General features: G+C 44.9%; 1 protein-coding gene across 2 annotated transcripts in view; it reads right to left on the reverse strand.

Annotated features, from left to right (window-relative positions):
• Window positions 1-20,304, reverse strand: part of LOC147110955 (metabotropic glutamate receptor 7-like) — a 1,230,052-nt gene that overhangs the window by 52,231 nt on the left and 1,157,517 nt on the right. For both annotated transcript variants that reach the window (XM_086001375.1, XM_086001374.1), the window contains one exon: window positions 7,583-7,829. In XM_086001375.1, coding sequence (XP_085857501.1) covers window positions 7,583-7,829 — 247 coding nt within the window. The remainder of the gene's footprint in view (window positions 1-7,582; window positions 7,830-20,304) is intronic.

Here is a 20,304-nt window from a genome sequence, read left to right on the forward strand (position 1 = left end):
CCACCTCTACGCAACTTTACAGAGTGTCGGGTCTGCGAGTTCTGATCAGACCGGACACCAAGTGGCGGGAGAGCCACTTAAGGCAGTTAACAGCTTGTTAACTGCCTGGATAATCCTATTTTGAGAGGCTGTTTCCATTTTGCAACATTTTCAGCGTGTTGCACGTCGTGTGACAAACACGCCAGCTGATTGTGCCGGGTTCAGCAACTCGCTGAATAGTTGACAGCTGCACCTGCAGCATAAAAGCTGATCTGTAACATGAGTTCACTTTCAGATGCCAGAACTTTGTGTTTTGAGGTTTTGGAACACATGTTGTAGGTTTATTGAGGTTGTAAGTGTTTAAGCTGAGATCCATATGCACTGTGACCTCCTTGGAAAACACTCTCCCCACACTGACTGAGCACTTGTAACATCTCTTCCTCAACTGAGATATATACCAGAGGAATGGGAACCATTTATACCCTCTCATCCTGGTCCTCAGAATCGGAGGAAGAGCAGCCGCGGCAGCAGCAGAACCAGACACAACAGCAGCAGCAACAGGAGCGCCAAACTCCTCCTCACCCAGCTGATGCTGCACAGGGCAGAAGGTATCAGCGCAGGCCTGCACCTCATCGCAGGAGATACCCCCAACACAGGGTTTACAGGCAGAGGATGAACTTCCTCAACATGAGTGAGCAACAGTGCCAAAGGAGGCTGAGACTTTCGAGAGAGGTAGTCGCTGACATCTGCACAATGCTGCACCAGCGTCTGGAGCCCAGAGGAGCGGGTGGACACTCCTTACCAGTGGCTGTCAAAGCCACCATCACACTCAACTTCTTTGCTTCAGGGTCCTTCCAGGGATCAGCAGCAGACAGCAGCGGCATTTCCCAGTCAGCCGCACACTCTTGCATCACGCAGGTTACCGATGCCCTCTTTGCAAAGGTGCACAATTACATCCACTTCTCCAAGGATGAAGCAAGTGTTACCGCACGTGCGGTTGGCTTTCCAAATATGGCAGGCTTCCCAAGGGTGCAGGGTGTCGTAGGCGGCACACATGTGGCCATTAGGGTAGTCCATCACAACCCAGCTGTATTTGTCAACCGCAAGGGCTTCCACTCCCTTAAGGTCCAGCTGGTGTGTAACCACATGAAGAACATTATGCACATTTGCGTCAAGTTCCCCGGCAGTTGCCACGACTCTTTCATCCTGCGGCAGTCCACTGTGCCTCAGCTGTTCAATCCGCCAACCCAACTTTCTGAATGGCTCCTTGGAGACACGGGCTATCCCCTGAAGACGTGGCTAATGACACCGATGAGGAGACCATCAAACGTAGCTTAGGAGCGCTACAATGAGAGCCACATTTCCACCAGAAGCATCACAGAGCAAACCATCGGTTTGCTCAAAATGCAATTCAGATGCCTGGACAGATCTGGTGGAGCCCTACAGTATGCACCAGCCAGGGTGTCCAGAATCATCGTGGTCTGCTGTGCCCTGCACAACATCGCACAGCAGCGCGGCTTACCGCTGCCTGAGGAACAAGTGGCACAGCGCACAGCCTCCTCAGAAGAGGAGGAGGAGGATGATGATGATCCAAATGAGGCGGTAGATGAGGAAGACCTTGCGGAGGCGGCTGTGCCAGTTCCACCAACACGCGAGCACATTGCTGGACATGAGGCAAGTGATACATGCCAGATTTGCGTAACTTCACGCAGCAAACACATGTGGCTGGCACATCAAAATGAGTGTTTGCACGACCTGCATTCCACACCATATAGCATCAGTACAATAAACTGTGCATTTCTATCACTCTCCCCACCATCACTACAGATGAAAGGCGCCCTGACCCCGCACTGTGCAACTTCCATTTCTGAGCACATATAGGCCAACTCTTTGAATCTTTGACATCGCATTTCTTTAATACAACTGAAATAATGATGACAAACATAACTTTGTTTGATATTTAAACACCCAAGTGACTATCCTTGTGACTATTTACGTGTTAACTTTTCTTATGCGTGCATCTACGTGGTGCTTCCCCTGTGGCTTCAGCAGGTGTAGAGGCACCTTGCTCACTTCTCTGCTGCGCCTGTTTAGACGCCTTTGGCGGGCGTCCTCTGGGTTTGGGAGCTTGGGCGGGCTCCGCAACAGTCTGCTTCTCCTGCGGCTGTGCAGGGGCTGAGACGGCCATCTCAGTTGGGTGAGAAATGTGGGGCTCTGACCGAGGGCTCTGCAGTGGCATAGGAGTGTGAGCGCTCGGAGAGAAGCCCACACTTCCTTGTTGTCGACCACCAACATCCCTCTCATGGATAACCCACACTTCACTGCTAGCAAGTAGCTGGAGAGCAACTTGCTGCATATCAGTGGGGCCATGAGGAGCCATTTCTGTGCTGACATTCCTCATAACAAGGACGTCCATGCACCTCTGGTTTCTCTCAATTGATGTCCACCTATCCTCCATAGATAACCATCAATTTAGAAGTGTTAGCATGTTCTGCTATGTCTGGCGATTTATATCCTCCATGGAGGTTGCCATCCTTTCCATAGCAGCACCTATATTTGCCAATGCGTGCACCATGGCATTGCTCATGTTTGAGATAGACTCCTCCATTCTCTGCACACTCGCAGTTACCATGGTTGCAAACCCAGTCAGAGGCTCCTGCACTTGTTCCTGAAGCTCCAGCACCTCTCTCTTTCTGGATGGCCCCAGAGGCACAGCATACACATGCAGCTGGGGAGCACTAGGAGCGTCCAGCACCCTCCGACGAGGACTCTCCACTTCTGTCCCTGTCTTCACCATCCGCTGATGCTCACTTGTGAGCTGTGACACACCAGGTGACAACACTCCTCTATCTCGCAAAGGACCCACTGAGGTGTGCGTCTCTGCGCTGGTGCTGGGTGCTGGATGCGCTCGTTTCTGCTGATGCTGCTCCCTCACAAGCTGCAGCTTCCTCTGAGGAGTCATTTGGCTCTTCCTCCTGGACAGTGGGGAGGGGGGCACTTGATGGTCCTGTGGGGGAGTAAAGGCATGAGTTAGACATTGAATATTTACGTAGCAGACACATCCCATTGTGCAGATGATCAGAACTCAATCTGTATGAACATCAGATGCCATATCAGTCATTCATTAAATCTAAATGAGAGGGTTGCAAATCTATTCTGTCACCAGCTTGCTCTACTGTGCCCGTCTCTCTGTCCCCCACTTCCAGCTCCTCTGCACCTCTGACGATCTCGATAGCAGCCTCCTCAGCGTTGTTTAAATACGCCATGGAAGGCGGGCCTCCTCTGATCCTCCCCCTCTCCCTCTTATTGTCGGCTCTCTTTTCCTGCAATGAGGGACACAAATGGAGTTTGAGTGAGAATGTTGGAGTTAGTGTAGAGAATCTATAGCATAGATGCTTAGAGGGAGACAAAGATGGAGTGAGGTGCCAAAACCAAGGTGCCTCCCTGTGCGTTGTTAGTTGTTGTCATTGCATAACAGTGATAGCGAGTGTGAGGGATGCATAGTAGAATGGTAAAATGGTTCTGTACATAGAGAGGGATGGTTAAGGGTGCAAGGAATGGAAGGGTAAGTTGGGATGTGCAGGAGTAGGTTGACAATGCAGAGTGCTGGTGATGAGAGGAGATGGGGAGCAGATTGAAGGTAAGCGTGATGTTTTCTGAGCGTAGCAGATCATTGAACCTTTTCCTGCACTGAACCCAGGTGCGTGCACAGAAAGACCTGGCGCTCACCTCCTCCGCAATTTGCAGCCAGGCTGCCTTGGTTTGCTGAGGAGGCTTCCCCTGTCCATTGGATGGGAACAGTACCTCTTGGTGTCCTCTCACTCCCTCCACAAGAGCATGGAGTGAGTCATCAAATCGTGGAGAAGCCTCGGTTCTTGCAGCAGTCATCTCGCAAACAATACCACGAAGCAGCAGAAAATTAATAAAACCCAAAGGCTGCAGGGGCCCCTTAAATGCAGCTGAATGGAAGACGTCAGCAGAGGTGAGCAGCAGAGCCCAAACCCACTGATTGGGCCGGGCAACACGCACAACGGGCTTAATAAGCCCAGTTAACTCAAAATCCTTATCTCAGTGCAGCTGAAACAGGCAGCGGGACCGGAACCCGCCGAGCAGCAGGACCGGAACCCGCTGAGCAGCGAACCCGACACCGCTGGCAAAATCCAGCCTTTTATTTCTCTTTCTGTACCTGATTTGACATTGAAAAAACTTTAATTCACCCTCCTTCTCAGTCCTTCTGTTTATTTCCCAATCCTTAAATATGATTGGTTAAAGAGATACCCTATTGGTTGGCCGGTTCACTCAGGTCCCAGATGCCCTTTGTCCCTCACTGTGCCGTTACCAGCTCGCACTTCCAGCAACATAGTGGGCAAAAATGCTTGGAGCTGCAGTGTGAAGGGGCCATTATAAGTGAATACCCATCGATACCTAACCAAGGAGGATAATTACACAGGTTACCTTTAACTTTGTTGCCTGTGAGTTACAAAGTCACCAGTGAGTTCTTTTTGAATGTGTCACAAATTCCCTATACAGATCGTTTATTTATTAAATGAAGTAAATAAACACAGGCTTAATCAGTTTTTATTGGAGACAGTGGAGAGATCGCCCTGTAACATGAATAATAGGTTGAGCAAGAATATCATTTAATCATTTGTGTTAACAATCTGCCAAATTTATCTCTGAATTCAAATTATGTGACTTTAGCACATAGCAAAATAAATTACATTTTATTATGCGATATCAAATCACTTTGTTCCAATGCAGTAAACTATAATTACCAACTAACTTGCGTTTTTCTTATTTCCAAATTTTTTGTACAGCTGCTCAATGGAATTGTACTAGTCGACAGATTATGAAATGCTTGTGTACAAATGCTAACTTGTTTGGCTGAGATTCCCCTCTTGCTCAATTTTAACAGAGGCTTTGACCCATTTATTATCTGCTAAAATAGCTGGGATAAGAAACTTCAAATGGCCAATGTAAACATTTGCATGCTGGCATCTTATGATGTAGCTTCCAATGCCTAGAGTTGCCAACTCCGGTCGGATATTATCCTGAAGGTTTCATCACATGATCTTCTGTCTCCAATTGTCCCGCCCAGTCAAACAGCCTTTTTTTTAACCCCATTTCCAATATTTTATTACATAAGAAATGAAAGTGTTTAAATAAAATTTTAAAAAAACAGTTTTCTTTAATGACCCTATGATGTTTTCTCCTGGGCTGTTCACAGCACTGTCCAGGAGATTAATCTTTAATCCCTATCATGTATTAAAGGGGACAGTCGCTGTGCTGTGGTCTTACTCTATGATTTTACCTTTAACATTTTGGTTCTAAAAAGACAATTTCCTCTTCCAGGTGCATGGTTTGGTCATTTACAATACAACAAAGCTCTCAAAAGGATACTTAAAGGGGAAGGCACTTTCATTATAAAGTCCCATGCCCACATTTATAATACAACCTGTCTTATTAGCTTGTCACACTGTAATTACATCCTCCCACAAGTGGCAGCGATGTAACACTTCAGTTGTATATCTCCCAGCTCCTCCATCTGTACTGCAGAGAAACACAAATGCTCCAGCCAGCTCTACTTCTCAAATTGCCATACATTTTGTTATTTAACTATAAATAATATAACATCAAAGTTTATAAAAATGAGAACAGAGTGTATGACTTTAAAATGGTGACTGTATTATGGCTGCACGGTCTGATCCAATTATTCCCTGCCCTCTATCTCCTCTTCACCCAAAGACTACATTTGATCTTGACTCCCCAGGTGCAACACCACAGGACATCAACTAATATACAAAGGCATTATAGAGTCCTATGTTTCTGAAGTTCAACTTAATGCACCATGGGTGCAAGATATGTTAAAAATACTAATATTGAGCAAAATGTAGCCCTCAAGGGGTTGAATTCACAGGACAACAGGCTGGCAGCTTTAAGTTGGGTTTCAGACACAGCATCCGAATCATTGTGCTGAAGACAATGAAAGGTAGTTGACAGTATAGTGATCATATACACTCATTGCTGCTGCATCCACTTGATCCATTTGAACTCAGCAGCACTCATTACCAAGTTAGAGTTTGCTCTTTGGGCAAGGGGTAGTTTGACTAAGCCAACACTGGAGTCAGGCTTTTAAAAAAAGAGCTGTGAAATCTACAGTTAGGCAGCAAAGGACAGTGACAAAAGAATATGGGAGGGACAAATTTGAAAATGAACTTTAACTGAAGCAAGAGCATCCACCAAAGTGGAATAGCATAGCGTGTTCATTATTTTTATATTATGCAAAGACAAATTGTATTGATGGAAGTGAGCGATACTGATCACGACTGTTCAGTATGTTCATCTGATGGGAAATAAGAAGTGATTCTCATCAAATCTCATCTCATCAAGTGTTTTCCCAGTCATCCTCATGAGATTGGAGAAATACAGATGCGAAAGATACAAATATCCGGTTCAGATCACAAAGGGATGCTATCATTACATCCCTGGGTTATGCTATTGTACAAGGCAGTGTGAATCAAGTCCCATAAAAGTAAAGCATTCAGACTGCCTAATGGAGTGATTGACACCATTGAATCCAAGAAGGTATTTATAGCAGACCCACATTTGTACACACCCACTCAACAATTGACAATACTGAATGGACAAAATATCAGCTTCCTTTGGTCAGGCTTCTTGAATGAGACATCAGTATTTCCATTCTGTACCTTCGATTGAATTTCCTGATATTTTAAATCATTTCTTATTATCTTTTTGTATTCTAGGTTCTATCCACTTCAGTTCTTCACAAAAGGATATTGCTTTCATCATTCACTGTTTTGTCACTTTTTATCAATCTATTCCTATTTATTTGGCTCCCATTTTATATAAATGCATCTTTTTAACCAAATTCTTCCATTTAAAGTGCATCACTTTTTCCCTTGTAAAGAAAAGGTCATCTGTGCAGGAATTTAATGTTGCTTCTTGCTTAACATGGCAAAATCAAAGCCCTTATGAAATATATTGGGTAGCAATTAACACCAAGAGAAATATACATACAAAATGAGTCTCAGCATGGCACTAGTAATTTAAAAATAGACAGGTTTTTTGTTACCATAGGTTTCTGACACATTGCATGTCAGAAGACATGTATGTTCAACTTTCATGCGTGTGTCCAAACATGACAGTAAGAGAATACCCACTTAGTTTCAAAATATTGAAATAAATAGCCTCTGGTGGGGTATTTGTTTTCAGTGTTAGTATCAAATTAAAACAGTCTCCAATCATGTTACTCAACCATTTACTGTTGCAGCTGTGATGGTTGCCTGGGTCATGGCATCATTAAAAGAATTTATAACTATAGCACAAGGATCTCGACGACTGAAATATGCACTACACCTTTAACCACATCAGGCAACAGGCTATGAGACATACTAACTGAGAACAGCGTTCAGAACAGTAACATGCATCTAACTACTGTAGAGTAAGTTGCTAGTTCAAGACAGAGATTTCCTTTACTGTTAACTCAATAGGTTAGTAAATGAACGTCATATTGAAGCTATTAGGTTTAGAGATGGAGACCACAATAAATAATGAAGTCACAGATACATCTTCATTTACTTACTGTTCGGATCTACATTTTCACACAGCTCTGTTTTGGCTTCACCGTTAGGCCTGTCCGAGGATTTGTGGGATAGTCGTGAAGACATTGTTGCCGCGGTTACCACTGCCTTGAAGCTACGCTTTCTCTTCTGGACGTTCTGCTCTGGGTGGAAGATGATGATGTAGACCTTCGGCATGTAGAGCATACCCAGAGCCACAGAAGCACTTAGATTCATGGATATGGTTAGGGTGGTGGTCTGTATGTACAACTGGAAAAGAAAACGAGGGTTATATGAAGATTGTTACATCAACACTTGACTTTTCAAAGTCGATGATGAGCACAGAAAGTTACAATGTTCACCATGAGTTATCTTCCATATTTCATGTCAACCTGGAGATCATCATGTTTATAAAGCCCAAAGGTTGGAAAGTGTAGGAAATGGAAACCTTGCACTCAATATGTAACATCTTGCAGCAACATATATGCAATGTTTTATTTTTAAATCATATCCAGGTTGTCAGATTGACACCTAACATAATTTTGAGAGCATGTGATATATAACTTTACGCAACATTAAAAATATAGCTACTGTGATTATCCACAGTTGTATGCTTTGTGCTTCAATATTGTATTAGATTCTGGTTCACAGATATCACTCAAACACACCTCAGTGAAATCTTTCCTTCTCATTTTAATGTCAGGAAGTCCAAGTATACCGTCCTTCAGGGAATGACCCTGCCACCAGCATAATGCCATGAAATTGAGAAATGCACCACCATGCAAAACAGATTAATTAATCCACCATTAGATTTTCTCTAAAAACAAGACACCAACAGGTGCAATTGCTCGCAGCTGCCAATGCCGGCTATAATGGAGGTAGCAACGTTTTTGGCATGACGTATAATCATAGAATCATAGAATAGAACAGCACAGAAGGAGGGCATTCGGCCCATTGAGTCTGCACCAGCTCTTTCGAAGAGCATCCTGTTATTCCCACTCCCCTGCTCTTTTCCCATACCCCTGCAATTTTTTCTCCCTCCAGTATTTATCCAATTCCCTTTTGAAGGCTACTATTGAATCTGTATCTACCACCCTATCAGGCAGTGCATTCCAAATCCTAACCACTCGTTGCATAAGAAAGATTTTCCTCATGTCAATAATGATGTTAATAATGATGAGGTCTCATCTGCCTGTTTGAGTGGTTCAGGTGGATGTTAAATATATCATAGCAATGCTCAAAAAAAAACAGGGAGTTCTCCTGATGCCCTAGCAACATTGCTCACTCAACCAACACCATTAAAAAAACAGATTAACTAGTCATTCATCTCACTGCCATTTGTGGGATCATACTGTGCATAAAATAGCTGCTGCATTTACCTGCACATCAAGTGTCAATGCAGCTCAAAGTAATTCATTGTATGTGAAGCATTCCACGACATTTCTGACAGACATGATAAGATGCTATATAAATACCAGATTTTGTTATAAATATGTGCAGTGAGTCTAAAAATGGCAGCTTATGTCATATCCATATGTGGCCCTTTTTTAAAAGAGTAGATGCATATGAAGACATTTAATTAACTTAAACTTTATCCTATGGAGAATTCACTCAAATAGGCTCAAATTGTCTCTGAGGTTTTTCAATCACTGACTTATCAGTTTCCTTGACAGAGTTAAATTGAATCACTTGGTTCACAGCAAACTCTTTCTGATAAAAATTGCGGCTGTAGTGACCACTTTTGGGTTCTGATTGGTCACTTTTACGTGAGAAACACTGAACCAATTGCATACAAAGACCTGGTATTTCAATTGCCTCTTCCTGATTGCTTGTTTATCACAATATAAACACACAGATCTGTTCAAATACTGGGAGAAATGTTAACTCCCTTTCAGCTGCTGTGAAGGTTCCCCATCCACAGTAACTCAGCAGGGAAAAACAGACAGAAGTCCTCACTTATCTCCATTTCTGCCATTCTTACTCTTTCCCACACAACTCTTCTCACTTCCTCCGATAGTAAAATACTGCAGATGCTGGAAATCCGAAATAACAACAGAAAATGCTGGAAAAACTCAGCAGGCCAGGCAACATCCGTGGAGAGAAATTAAAAGTCGACGTTTCAGGTGAACCCTTTTTCAAAACTGGAAAGGAAATAAAATAGATCGAAGGCAGGGCTGCGATAGAACAAAAGAGAAGTGAAGAGATATTAAGAGGTATTCAAAACCAGACAAGATGGTAATAGGACAGTGGAGACAAAAGACGGCTCAGATTAGGTGTGAAGTGTACTGGCAGGATGAGAAACAGCTGCCATGTGGGAGAGAGAAAAAAAAGGAAAGGGGGGGGAGGGAAGACCCAAAACAAAGGGGTGGAAAAAAATATATATATAAGTAAAAATGTAATAGGGGCCGAGGTTATGATCTGAAATTGTTGAACTCGATATTGAGTCTGGAAGGCTGCAAAGTGCTTAATCGGAAGATGAGGTGCTGTTCCTCGAGTTTACGTTGAGCTTCCATGGAACAATGCAAGAGGCCAAGGATGGTGAGGTCCGAGTGGGAATGGAGTGGTGAATTAAAATGACAGGCGACCGGAAGCTTGGGGTCCTCCTTACGGGCTGAATGGAGGTGTTCCGCAAAACGGTCACCCAATCTGCGTTTGGTCTCCCCAATGTAGAGGAGACCGCATTGTGAGCAGCGAATACAGTATACTAGATTGCAAGAAGTACAAGTAAATCGCTGTTTCACCTGGAAGGGGTGTTTGGGGCCCTGGACAGTGGGAAGGGGGGAGGTATAGGGGCAGGAGTTACATCTCCTGCGCTTGCACGGGAAGGTGCCAGGCGAAGGGGAAGGGCTGTTGGGGGTGATAGAGGAGTGGACTAGGGTGTCTCGGAGGGAGCGGTCCCTACGGAATGCTGAAAGGGGAGGGGAGGGGAGGGGAAGATGCGTTTGGTGGTGGGATCACTTTGGAGGTAGCAGAAATGGCGGAGGATGATCCATTGAATGTGGAGGCTGGTGGGGTGAAAGGTGAGGACAAGGGGAACCCAATCGTGGTTCCGGGAGGGAGGGGCAGGGGTGAGGGCAGAAGTGCGGGAGATAGAACAGACATGGTCGAGGGCTGTGTCAACCATGGTAGAGGGGAATCCTCAGTTGCGGAAAAAGGAAGACATGTCAGAAGCATTGGTGTGGAAGGTGGCATCGTCGGAGCAGATATGGCGGAGACGGAGAAACTGGGAGAATGGAATAGAGTCCTTACAGGAGGCGGGGTGGGAGGAAGTGTAGACTTCTCACTTCCTGATGCTTCAACTCACTTGCTCCCCACACCTCCTGCCCTGTTATAGGTCTTGACATTTGCCTGCCTTGGACCCACCCTTCCCATTGTTTCTGGGTCTCTACTTCGATTCTGAGATGCTGTGATAGTCAGTTGCGGGAGCGGGAAGAGAAGGCATTGCAGGTGATTCTCTGGCTACGATTGGATATATAAGAATGGAACCAGGCGAGTGCAGTCCCGCCCAGCTGCATGACAGAAGAGAGGCACTGGAGGAGGAAGGGAGGGTGACAGAAAGCAGGAAACTACAGGCCAGTTAGCTTAAAATCATAAGGAAGATGTTAGAAGCTATTATTAAAGACGTTATAGCAGGGCGCTTAGAGAAGTTCAAGGAAATCAGGCAGGGTCAACATGGTTTTGTGAAAGGGAGATCATGTTTAACCAATTTATTGAGTTCTTTGAGGAAGTAACATGTGCTGTGGATAAAGAGGACCTGGTGGATGTATTGTACTTAGATTTCCAGAAGGCATTTGATAAGGTGCCACATCAAAGGTTATTGCAGAAAATAAAAGCTCATTGTGTAGGGGTTAACATATTGGCATGGATAGAAGATTGGCTAGCTAACATGAAACAGATAGTAAGCATAAATGGATCATTTTCCGGTTGGCAAGATCTAACTAGTGGGGTGCCACAGGGATCAGTGCTGTGGCCTCAAATTTTTACAATTTATATAAATGACTTGGATGAAGGGACCGAAGGTATGGTTGCTAAATTTGCTGATGACACAAAAATAGGTAGGAAAGTAAATTGTGAAGAGGACATAAGGAGGCTATAAAGGGATATAGATAGGTTAAGTGAGTGGGCAAAGATCTGGCAAATGGAGTATAATGTGGGAAAATATGAAATTGTCCATTTTGGCAGGAAGAATAAAAAAGCATATTATCTAAATGGTGAGAGATTGCTGAGCTCTGAGATGCAGAGGGATCTGGGTGTCCTAGTGCATGAATAGCAAAAGGTTAGTATGCAGCTACAGCAAATAATTAGGAAAGCTAATAGAATGTTATTGTTTATTGTGAGGGGAATTGAATACAAAAGTAGGGAGGTTATGCTTCAGTTATACAGGACATTGGTGAGAGCACATTTGCAGTACTGTGTACAGTATTGGTCTCCTTATTTAAGGAAGGATGTAAATGCATTAGAAGCAGTTCAGAGAAGGTTTACTAGACTAATACCTGGAATGGGTGGGTTGTCTTATGAGGAAAGGTTGGACAGGCTAGGCTTGTATCCACTGGAGTTTAGAAGAGTAAGAGGTGACTTGATTGAAACATATAAGATCCTGAGGGGTCTTGACAGGGTGGATGTGGGGAGGATGTTTCCTCTTGTGGGAGAATCTAGATCTAGGGGTCATTGTTTAAAAATAAGGGGTCGCCCATTTAAGGCAGAGATGAGGAGAATTTTTTTCTCACAGAGGGTCGTGAGTCTTTGGAACTCTCTTCCTCAGAGGGTGGTGGAAGCAGAGTCTTTGAATATTTTGAAGGCAGAGGTAGATAGATTCTTGATAAGCAGGGGGTGAAAGGTTATTGGGGGTAGGCGGGAATGTGGAGTAATCAGATCAGCCATGATCTTATTGAATGGCGGAGCAGGCTCGAATTGCCAAGTGGCTTACTCCTGCTCCTAATTCGTATGTTCGTATGTTGGTGTGGTCAACCATGTCAAAGGCTGCAGACACGTCAAGAAGGATGAGGAGGGATAGTTTACTATGGTCACAGTCACATAGAATGCCATCTGTGACTTTGAGAAGGGCCTTTTCAGTACTGTGATAGGGGCGGAAACCTGATTGGAGTGATTCAAACATGGAGTTCCAGGAAAGATGTGAATGGATTTGGGAGGCGACAGCACATTCAAGGACTTTGGAGAGGAAAGGGAGGTTGGAGATGGGGCGGTAGTTTGCAAGGACAGAGGTGGGGTTTTTTTATGAGAGGGGTGATAATGGCAGATTTGAAGGGGAGGAGGACAGTACCTGAGGAGAGAGAACCATTAGCAATATCAGTTAACATGGGGACCAGGAAGGGACGATGGGTGGTCAGTAGATTGGAGGGAATAGGGTCGAGGGAGTAGGAGGTGGGTCTCATGGACAAGGTGAGCTCAGAGAGGGCATGAGGGGAGATTGGAGAGAAACTAGAGAAAGATGCGAGTCCAGGGCTAGACTGAGGGAACCTTAGATAAATAACGACAATAGTTGGTGCCTTGTTTACTGGGATAATCTAATGATGGTTAATGAACTTGCTTTTCATGCGGATGTATTTTCTGATTTCTTGGTCCTAAAATGGAAGTGATCTCCTGTGCCCTGAATTGCAATGATCCTATGTATCTGAGAAATGAAATGGGAAGGAAGGATGAATCCAAGGTTCCTGGTGATCAGTGACTGTTCCTTTCATGCTAGTGTATGGATGTAATTTATTGGATAAAAGTGGAGTAAAATAATGGTCTAGAAATTCGATATCGGTAAAAACTTCCTGGTGCCACCGCGGGCCAGTGTTAATGGCCGCTGAAAATGATGGTGCTGGCAGAACCGGTAAATTGGTGCTGGTGGCTAATTAACATTAGCCCAGCGCTAAACTTACTGTGCAAGGCCATTCTGGTGGCGTTAGTACCAGCAGGTGGCCCCAATGTAGCGTGGCCGTAGCGTCACTGCAGCAAGAACAGCCTTCTCTAAAACAAAACTCATTTCAGAAAGCAGTGTCGGTCCCTTAAAGGGGAACTGCCTTCTGAAATTAAACAAATTAAAACCATGTAAAAATAGGCAGTTTTTAGCCCTTACAGCTCAAATGACTTCTGAAAAAAAATTATTACAAAGCATTTCCAAATGGCAGTCTTCAGCTCTTAAAGCTGAATTGTCTTCCACACCTTAAAAGATGGTAAAAGTGCTTCAGCACGAACACAAATGACACAGCAAGCCAGGCAAGGGGCACCCAGGGTCTCGCATGCAGCACTCCAGCTTTGTGCAGTGGGTCAACACTGCAAGAGAGGTTCTCTACCTACAGGGGCCAGGAGGCCCTCCAGAAAGAAGGATGTGGAATCAGATCACTGAGGCCATCAGTGCCACCCCCATGACCTGGCTCCAGTGCCCAAAGAAGCTTCATGACCTCAGACCAGTGGCTGAGGTCAGTGAATGCATCTTCACAAACAGTCTCCTACCAACTGCACCACTAGCCTCACACACTGCTCAATGCACAACTCCCCATCCCCCAAGCCCCCAATTACTCACTTAGCAACAATCTTTACCAAACACGAAGCAGACCTCCCATTCCTAAGCCTCACCTCACCCCCTTGGAGGAGACGGTGCAGGCCATTCTTGACAGGGGCATGGCTGAGCCCATGGCCAGCAGTGGGGCTGAAAGGATACAAGATGTTGGTATCCTCATACATTATCCTCCTTCTGTCATGCACCTCTTGCTTTCCCGCCCTCCCCTCACCACAACTGTACCTTTGTGCCTTCCTCATTTCACACACCGAAGAAATGCAACCTTCCCAGCCAGTGGTTGACCAAGAAGAGGAGAGAAGAGGAAGAGGAAGAGGAAGAAGAAACACTGTCACTCGATTTGACACTCCCAGCCACCAGTTCCTCAAGGTCGACCAGCAAGGCTATTTGCAGTGTCCCCCACTGAAAGTCAGCAGCCTTCCACTAGCCATGCTGCAGCCACTGGGGTAGCACTGCGTTACATCACTAGGATAGGCAAAGGCACACACAAGACGAGTCACTAAGGGAATGCATAAGGGTGATGAGTTGATTTCTTGATGTCATTTTAGATGGATAGATGTATAAAGTTGGATTGCAAAGTTTTCTTTGTGGTGGCTTTTATTTCAGCATTGTGGCGAAGAGGACACTGTGATGGCCAGTAATAGAGGGAAGGTAAGGTGTGGAGCTAATATTGAAAGGGGAATTGGGGTTGTGGTCACTGGTACCGCAGGCAGATGATTCCATCCCGGATATCCCAACCAGAAAGGGGTTGTCTGGGTTGCATCCTTCCTTCTGCTTCCTCCTATTCTGTTTCCTCCTCTTTGGGTTCTTCCTCTTCAGTGTCTTCCTCTTCCCTCTGTGAGCGGATGCTGTAAATCTAAAATAAAAACAGAAAATGCTGGAAATAGTCAGCAGGTCAGGCAGCATCTTGACCTGAGACGTGAACTTTGTTTCTCTCTCCACGGATGCTGCCTGACCTGTTGAGTATTCCAGCATTTTCTGTCTTCTCAGAGGTGTTCCTTTACCATCCGAGGCCTTGCAAGCATCCAGCAGCACTCCCTACACACTTAAAAAACTTTTAACATATATTGCACCAAGCCACTACTTCAATAAAATAAAAAAACAATCCAGTCCAAGAGCTTAAATGCAAACTTGCAGGGAAGATGTATGTGTCCCTTTAAGAAGTGTTGACAGCATCTCTGTCAGTCTGCTGCCGCTCGCTTTTCAGGGCGAACTTAGGACCCAGTGCTAAACTCAGTGCTAAGGTCAAAGTTCGCAGAGCATGACATCATGCTCTCCTCATTTGCATCTCCAGGGCCAGCTCTGCTATCGGCAGCACTAAGGCCCTCACCAATATGGCGGCTGACGAGTCCTGCACCACAGAAGGGAGTTAGAGTGGCGGCCGCCATTTTTCACCAGGATTCCAGTGCTAACGGGTGGCGGTAAGTAGCCCAATTTCCGGGCCAATATATATTATGGACCCTATAGATCTGGATTCAAACTGTGAATATTCACTGTTAGTGTCCAGGTATATTGGCCGGTATTTTCCGACCACTATGGGTGGATACGAGCTGTGTACACACCCATAGGGACCTCACAAGTGCCGGTTTCAGGCATGCGAAGCGCATGCGCTGAAAACCGGCACTTCCGATCTGTCAAGAATCCTCTTGACAGATCGGATGCCTGCCCTGGAGAAGGGCCTCTGCGGGTGGCAAGTTCCGCTTTTGCAGAACCTTCGCCCTCTGAAATACCTTAAAAATCTTACGCCTGGTAAAAGCATGAGTTTTTAAAAAGTTTTTAAAAAATTTTCACTCATTTATAATTTTAAAATACTTTAAAAAAAGGTTAGTTTATTTTTAGTCCCGTAAAAAACTTTAATTTTCTTTCCAAAAGTTAAATTTTTGTTTAAAAAATGTAATTTAATGTAATTTTAACTAATTTTTAAAAAGTGATTTAAAAAAAATGTATTTAATGTTTTGATGTGTTTTTGGAGTGATTTCCATTTATACTTTTGATGGGTCTAAGCTGTCAAAAGTATAAAGGGGCATTCCCTTCTCCCATTGGTTCCCCATGGCCCATGTGATCCCAGGGACCCTTGCGCACCACATGCGGCCCTGGGCCCTGCGCATTTCGTAGAGCAGAGGCCCAGGAGCGGAACTGGCCGGACCTCTGGAGCCCTCAGGTAAGGGCATAGATTTTTTCCAGATCGGAGGCCTCTGCACGCAGGAAGCCTCCGATCGGAAAATACAGGCCAATATGTTTCATTATTGCAGGAAACTTTTGTTTAACCGGCACCTAAAATATCCGGAATTCTCTAATAACCGGCACAATTCTCACTCCGAAAACTACAGTATACAGTCGTTTATAAGTTTTGTTTTACTGTTAAGTAATTAAAGAGTTATGGATTACCCTCAACTGGCATTACTGTACTTAATCAAGCATCTTCCACCATCCATTTAACACAACATTCTGTAGGTGAGTACCCAATTATACTGCACATTTCTTGATTTTTTTATTTTTGTTTGTTAAAAATAGCCTCGGTAGATAACCCTCTCCGTTATCCAGAATTTTTTTATCAACCAGCACCATCCCGGTCCCGTCGGTGCCGGATACCAAAGAGTTTCCTGTAGTAGCTTGAGGATCTAGGGGTTAAGTAATTTAACTTTTTTCTCCGCAGTCAAGTCTGTATTCAGCTGTCCTCTGCAATGGATTGTTAGGTTATTAAAACTGATTTTTTTTAATTGAATGCCAGATTGTAAATGTACTTTCCTATAGGATCACAGTTCTTTAAAGATTTAGACCATCAACTGCTGAATCTACAAATGCTTCTCCAGTTTATCATACCATTCCAAGTCGCATTTAACTTTTGACCCAGCTTTGGATGAATAACTAGTTAATCTGTTTGTGATGCCGTTGGTTGGAGGGGAAATGTTGGTCGAGAAAATTCACTGCTATTTAAGTACTGCTATGGGATATTTAACGTCCAACTGAACACCTTTTGTTGAATATCCAACTACACAGAGGAATAAGAAGCATCTGTTGGCCAGTTGCCTGGCTTTAATCCTGCCACATCCCATTCAACCATACAGGGCCATACATCAGCAACGCAGAGGTCTGTAACTTAGCCCACATGAAAGAAGCAGAAGGAAGGGAGGGGAGCAGCCTTATGGCTAGTGCAGCTTCGACCCTTGTAGGACACATTCTGAGACAAAGAGCAGATGTCTGTTAAAACCTCCATATGAAATATGGGGCAGCCATGTCAACAATGTACAAAATGCACAATAGCCAGGTGTTAGTTGTGGCTCAGTGGTAGGTCTCTTGCCTCTGAGTCAGGAGGTTGTGGATTCATGTGTATGTGACTTTTGTATTCTGCTTCCTTGCCAAGTTAGTGCCAGCAGCGTGGTTATTTATCTTGGTCATTGAAAGTTCATCCATTCTGGAACCAAGCATGAACATTACATTGTGCTTTACACAAAATCTCAGCTAAGCCTATAATGCAGTAGTAAATAAATCTCTCATTTAAAACCTCAGGATCCGTTCATCTGAAAGCGCAATAGCAACTTGCATTTATGCCTTTTATGTCAGAAATGTCACAAGGCATGATGACAAGCAGCTGTAAAGGTGAGGTGGAAGAGGCAGGCTTTGAGGAGACATTTGAAGTTGACGAGAGTTGGCGAGGTGGGGCCAAGATAGTTGACAACTCTGCCAGTGGTGGTGAAATAGAGATGAAAATGGAGAGGTAAAGCTGGCCAGGTTCAGAAGAATGAAGGGCACGGACTACCATGTAGGGCTGGAGGAGATTGCAAAAGTAGGCCACAGAGGAGCTTGAATTAAGGAAGAAGATTCTGGATTCAATGTGTTGGTGTACTGGGAGCCAATGGAAGTTGGCAAAGGCAAGAGTATTAGGGATTGGGGTACCATAGATGTTTACAGTACAGAAGGAGGCTATTCAGCCTTTCATGTCTATGCCAACTATTTGCTGGAACAATCCAAAAATAATCCTACTGCCCGGCTATCTCCCTATAGTCTTATATCTTTCTATGCTTAATATTTATCCCGATTACCCCTTAAAAGATGCAATGGTCTCAGCCTCAACATAACCTCCCTCCTCACTCTCAGTGACAAATACAGACAGTGGAGTATTAAACAAGTTGGCATTTACTGATGGTGGAGCATAGGAGGCCAATGAGGGGAGCACTGGAAAGGATGAGCCTGGAAGCGATGAGGCACGAATGAGGGTTTCAGTGGTACAGGAGACCAGGTATTGGCAGATGTGGATGTAGAAATAGGTGGTGTTGGCAATGGATAGGACATCGTGTTTGAAGCTCAGTTCAGGATCAAAGAGAACATGGAAACTACACATGGTGGGGCCAGCCTGAGTGAGCAGCTGGGGGAGGGGCAATTGAACCATCAGTTAGGGTGCAGAGATTTTGGTGAAAACCGAATTGCATGGCTTTGGTCTTGCTGGTGTTAAGTTGGACAAAGATCTGGCTCATCCATAACTTGATAGCAGGCGAGCAGTCAAACTGAATAATGATGGTCGTGGAGTTGAAGATGGTGGCAGAGAGGTGGAGTGGGTGTTGGCAACATCTGGAAGCTGACCCCATGCCTACTGAAGATGCTGCCAAAGGGCAGTGTGTGGTGCAGGACACAGTTGTTAAAGGGAATGTTGGTGAAAAGCAGTCCGTGCTGAGGTAATCTATCCCTTCTCGTTCTTCTGGATCAGGCTGCTGCCTTTGACACGTTTGACCACAAAATTCTGCTTCAACGCCTCTCCACCATCGTCCAGCTGGATGGGACTGCACTTGCCTGGTTTCATTCCTATCTTTCCAGCCGTTACCATAGAATTACCAGCAATGGCTTCTCTTCCCAATCCTGCACTGTCGCCTCTGGTGCCCCCAAGGATCTATCCTTGGCCCCCTCCTATTTCTCATCTACCTGCTGCCCCTCAGTGATATCATCTGGCAACACAATGTGAGTTTTCACATGTACGCTGATGATACCCAGCTCTACCTCTCCTCCACCTCTCTCAAACCCTCCAGGGGTAGAGTGAGATAAAACAAATAATGAGGACCTATCAGAGAGCTTGTCCGACATCCAGCACTGGATGAGTAGAAATTTCCTCCAATTAAATATCGGGAAGACCGAAGCCATTGTCTTCAGTTCACACCACAAACTCCATTCCCTTTCCACTGATTCGATCTCTCTCCCCGGCAACTGTCTAAGGCTGACCAAGTCTGTTCGCAACCGTGGTGTCATATTTGATCATGAATTGAGCTTCCTAGCTTATATCCATTCTATCACTAAGACTGTCCATTTCCACCTTCGTAATATCACGGGTCTCTGCCCTTACTTCAACTTATCTGCTGCTGAAACCCTCATCCATGCCTTTATCACCTCTTGACTATTCCAATGCACTCCTGACCGGCCTCCCTAGTTCTACCCTCCCTAAACTTGAGGTCATCCAAAGCTCTGCCGCCTGTGTGCTAACTCGCACCAAGTCCCGCTCACCCATCTCCCCTGTGCTTGCTGACCTACATTGGCTCCCAGTTAAGCAATGCCTCAATTTTAAAATTCTCATCCTTGTTTTCAAATCCCTCCATGGCCTCGCCCCCTCCCTATCTCTGTAATCTCCTCCAGCCCTATAATCTCCCTAGACCTCTGTGCTCTGCCAATTCTGGCCTTTTGAACATCCCCGATTTTAAATGTTCCATCATTGGTGGTCGCGCCTTCAGCTGCCTAGGTCCTAAGCTCTGGAATTCCCTCCCTAAATCTCTCTGCCTCTCCACTTCTCTTTCCTCCTTTAAGAAGCGCCTTAAAACCTACCTCTATGACCAAGCTTTTGGTCATCTGCCCTATCATCTCCTTATATGGCTCGGTGTCAAATTTTGTTTTTTTTTAAGTGCCTTGGGACGTTTTATTACGTTAAAGAAGCTATATAAATATAAGTTGTTGTTGTTGAGTTAGCTGATCTCATTAGGGTGGCTATTCGCCTTTGGACATGAAAATCAGTTGGTATCTCATTTCTGATCATCAGTATCAATGACAGCTGCTGCACCACGTCTGAGGATGTCAGGTCAGGCTGAGTTGCCATGCGTCCGACTGTCAAAAAGCCTGCTGACCCTCATCATCTGAAGTCAAACCAGAAAAAATGGCTACTTGCTAGAGGAACTGACCAGAGCCCATAGAATCAAGCCCTCCCACCTTGAGATGGGGAGATTCTTGAACACCAGGGGTAGGGTG

The sequence above is a fragment of the Somniosus microcephalus genome, chromosome 11, assembly GCF_052327205.1.
Source record: "Somniosus microcephalus isolate GS21.2 chromosome 11, FLI_Smic_1.0, whole genome shotgun sequence".
Classification (NCBI taxonomy): domain Eukaryota; kingdom Metazoa; phylum Chordata; class Chondrichthyes; order Squaliformes; family Somniosidae; genus Somniosus; species Somniosus microcephalus.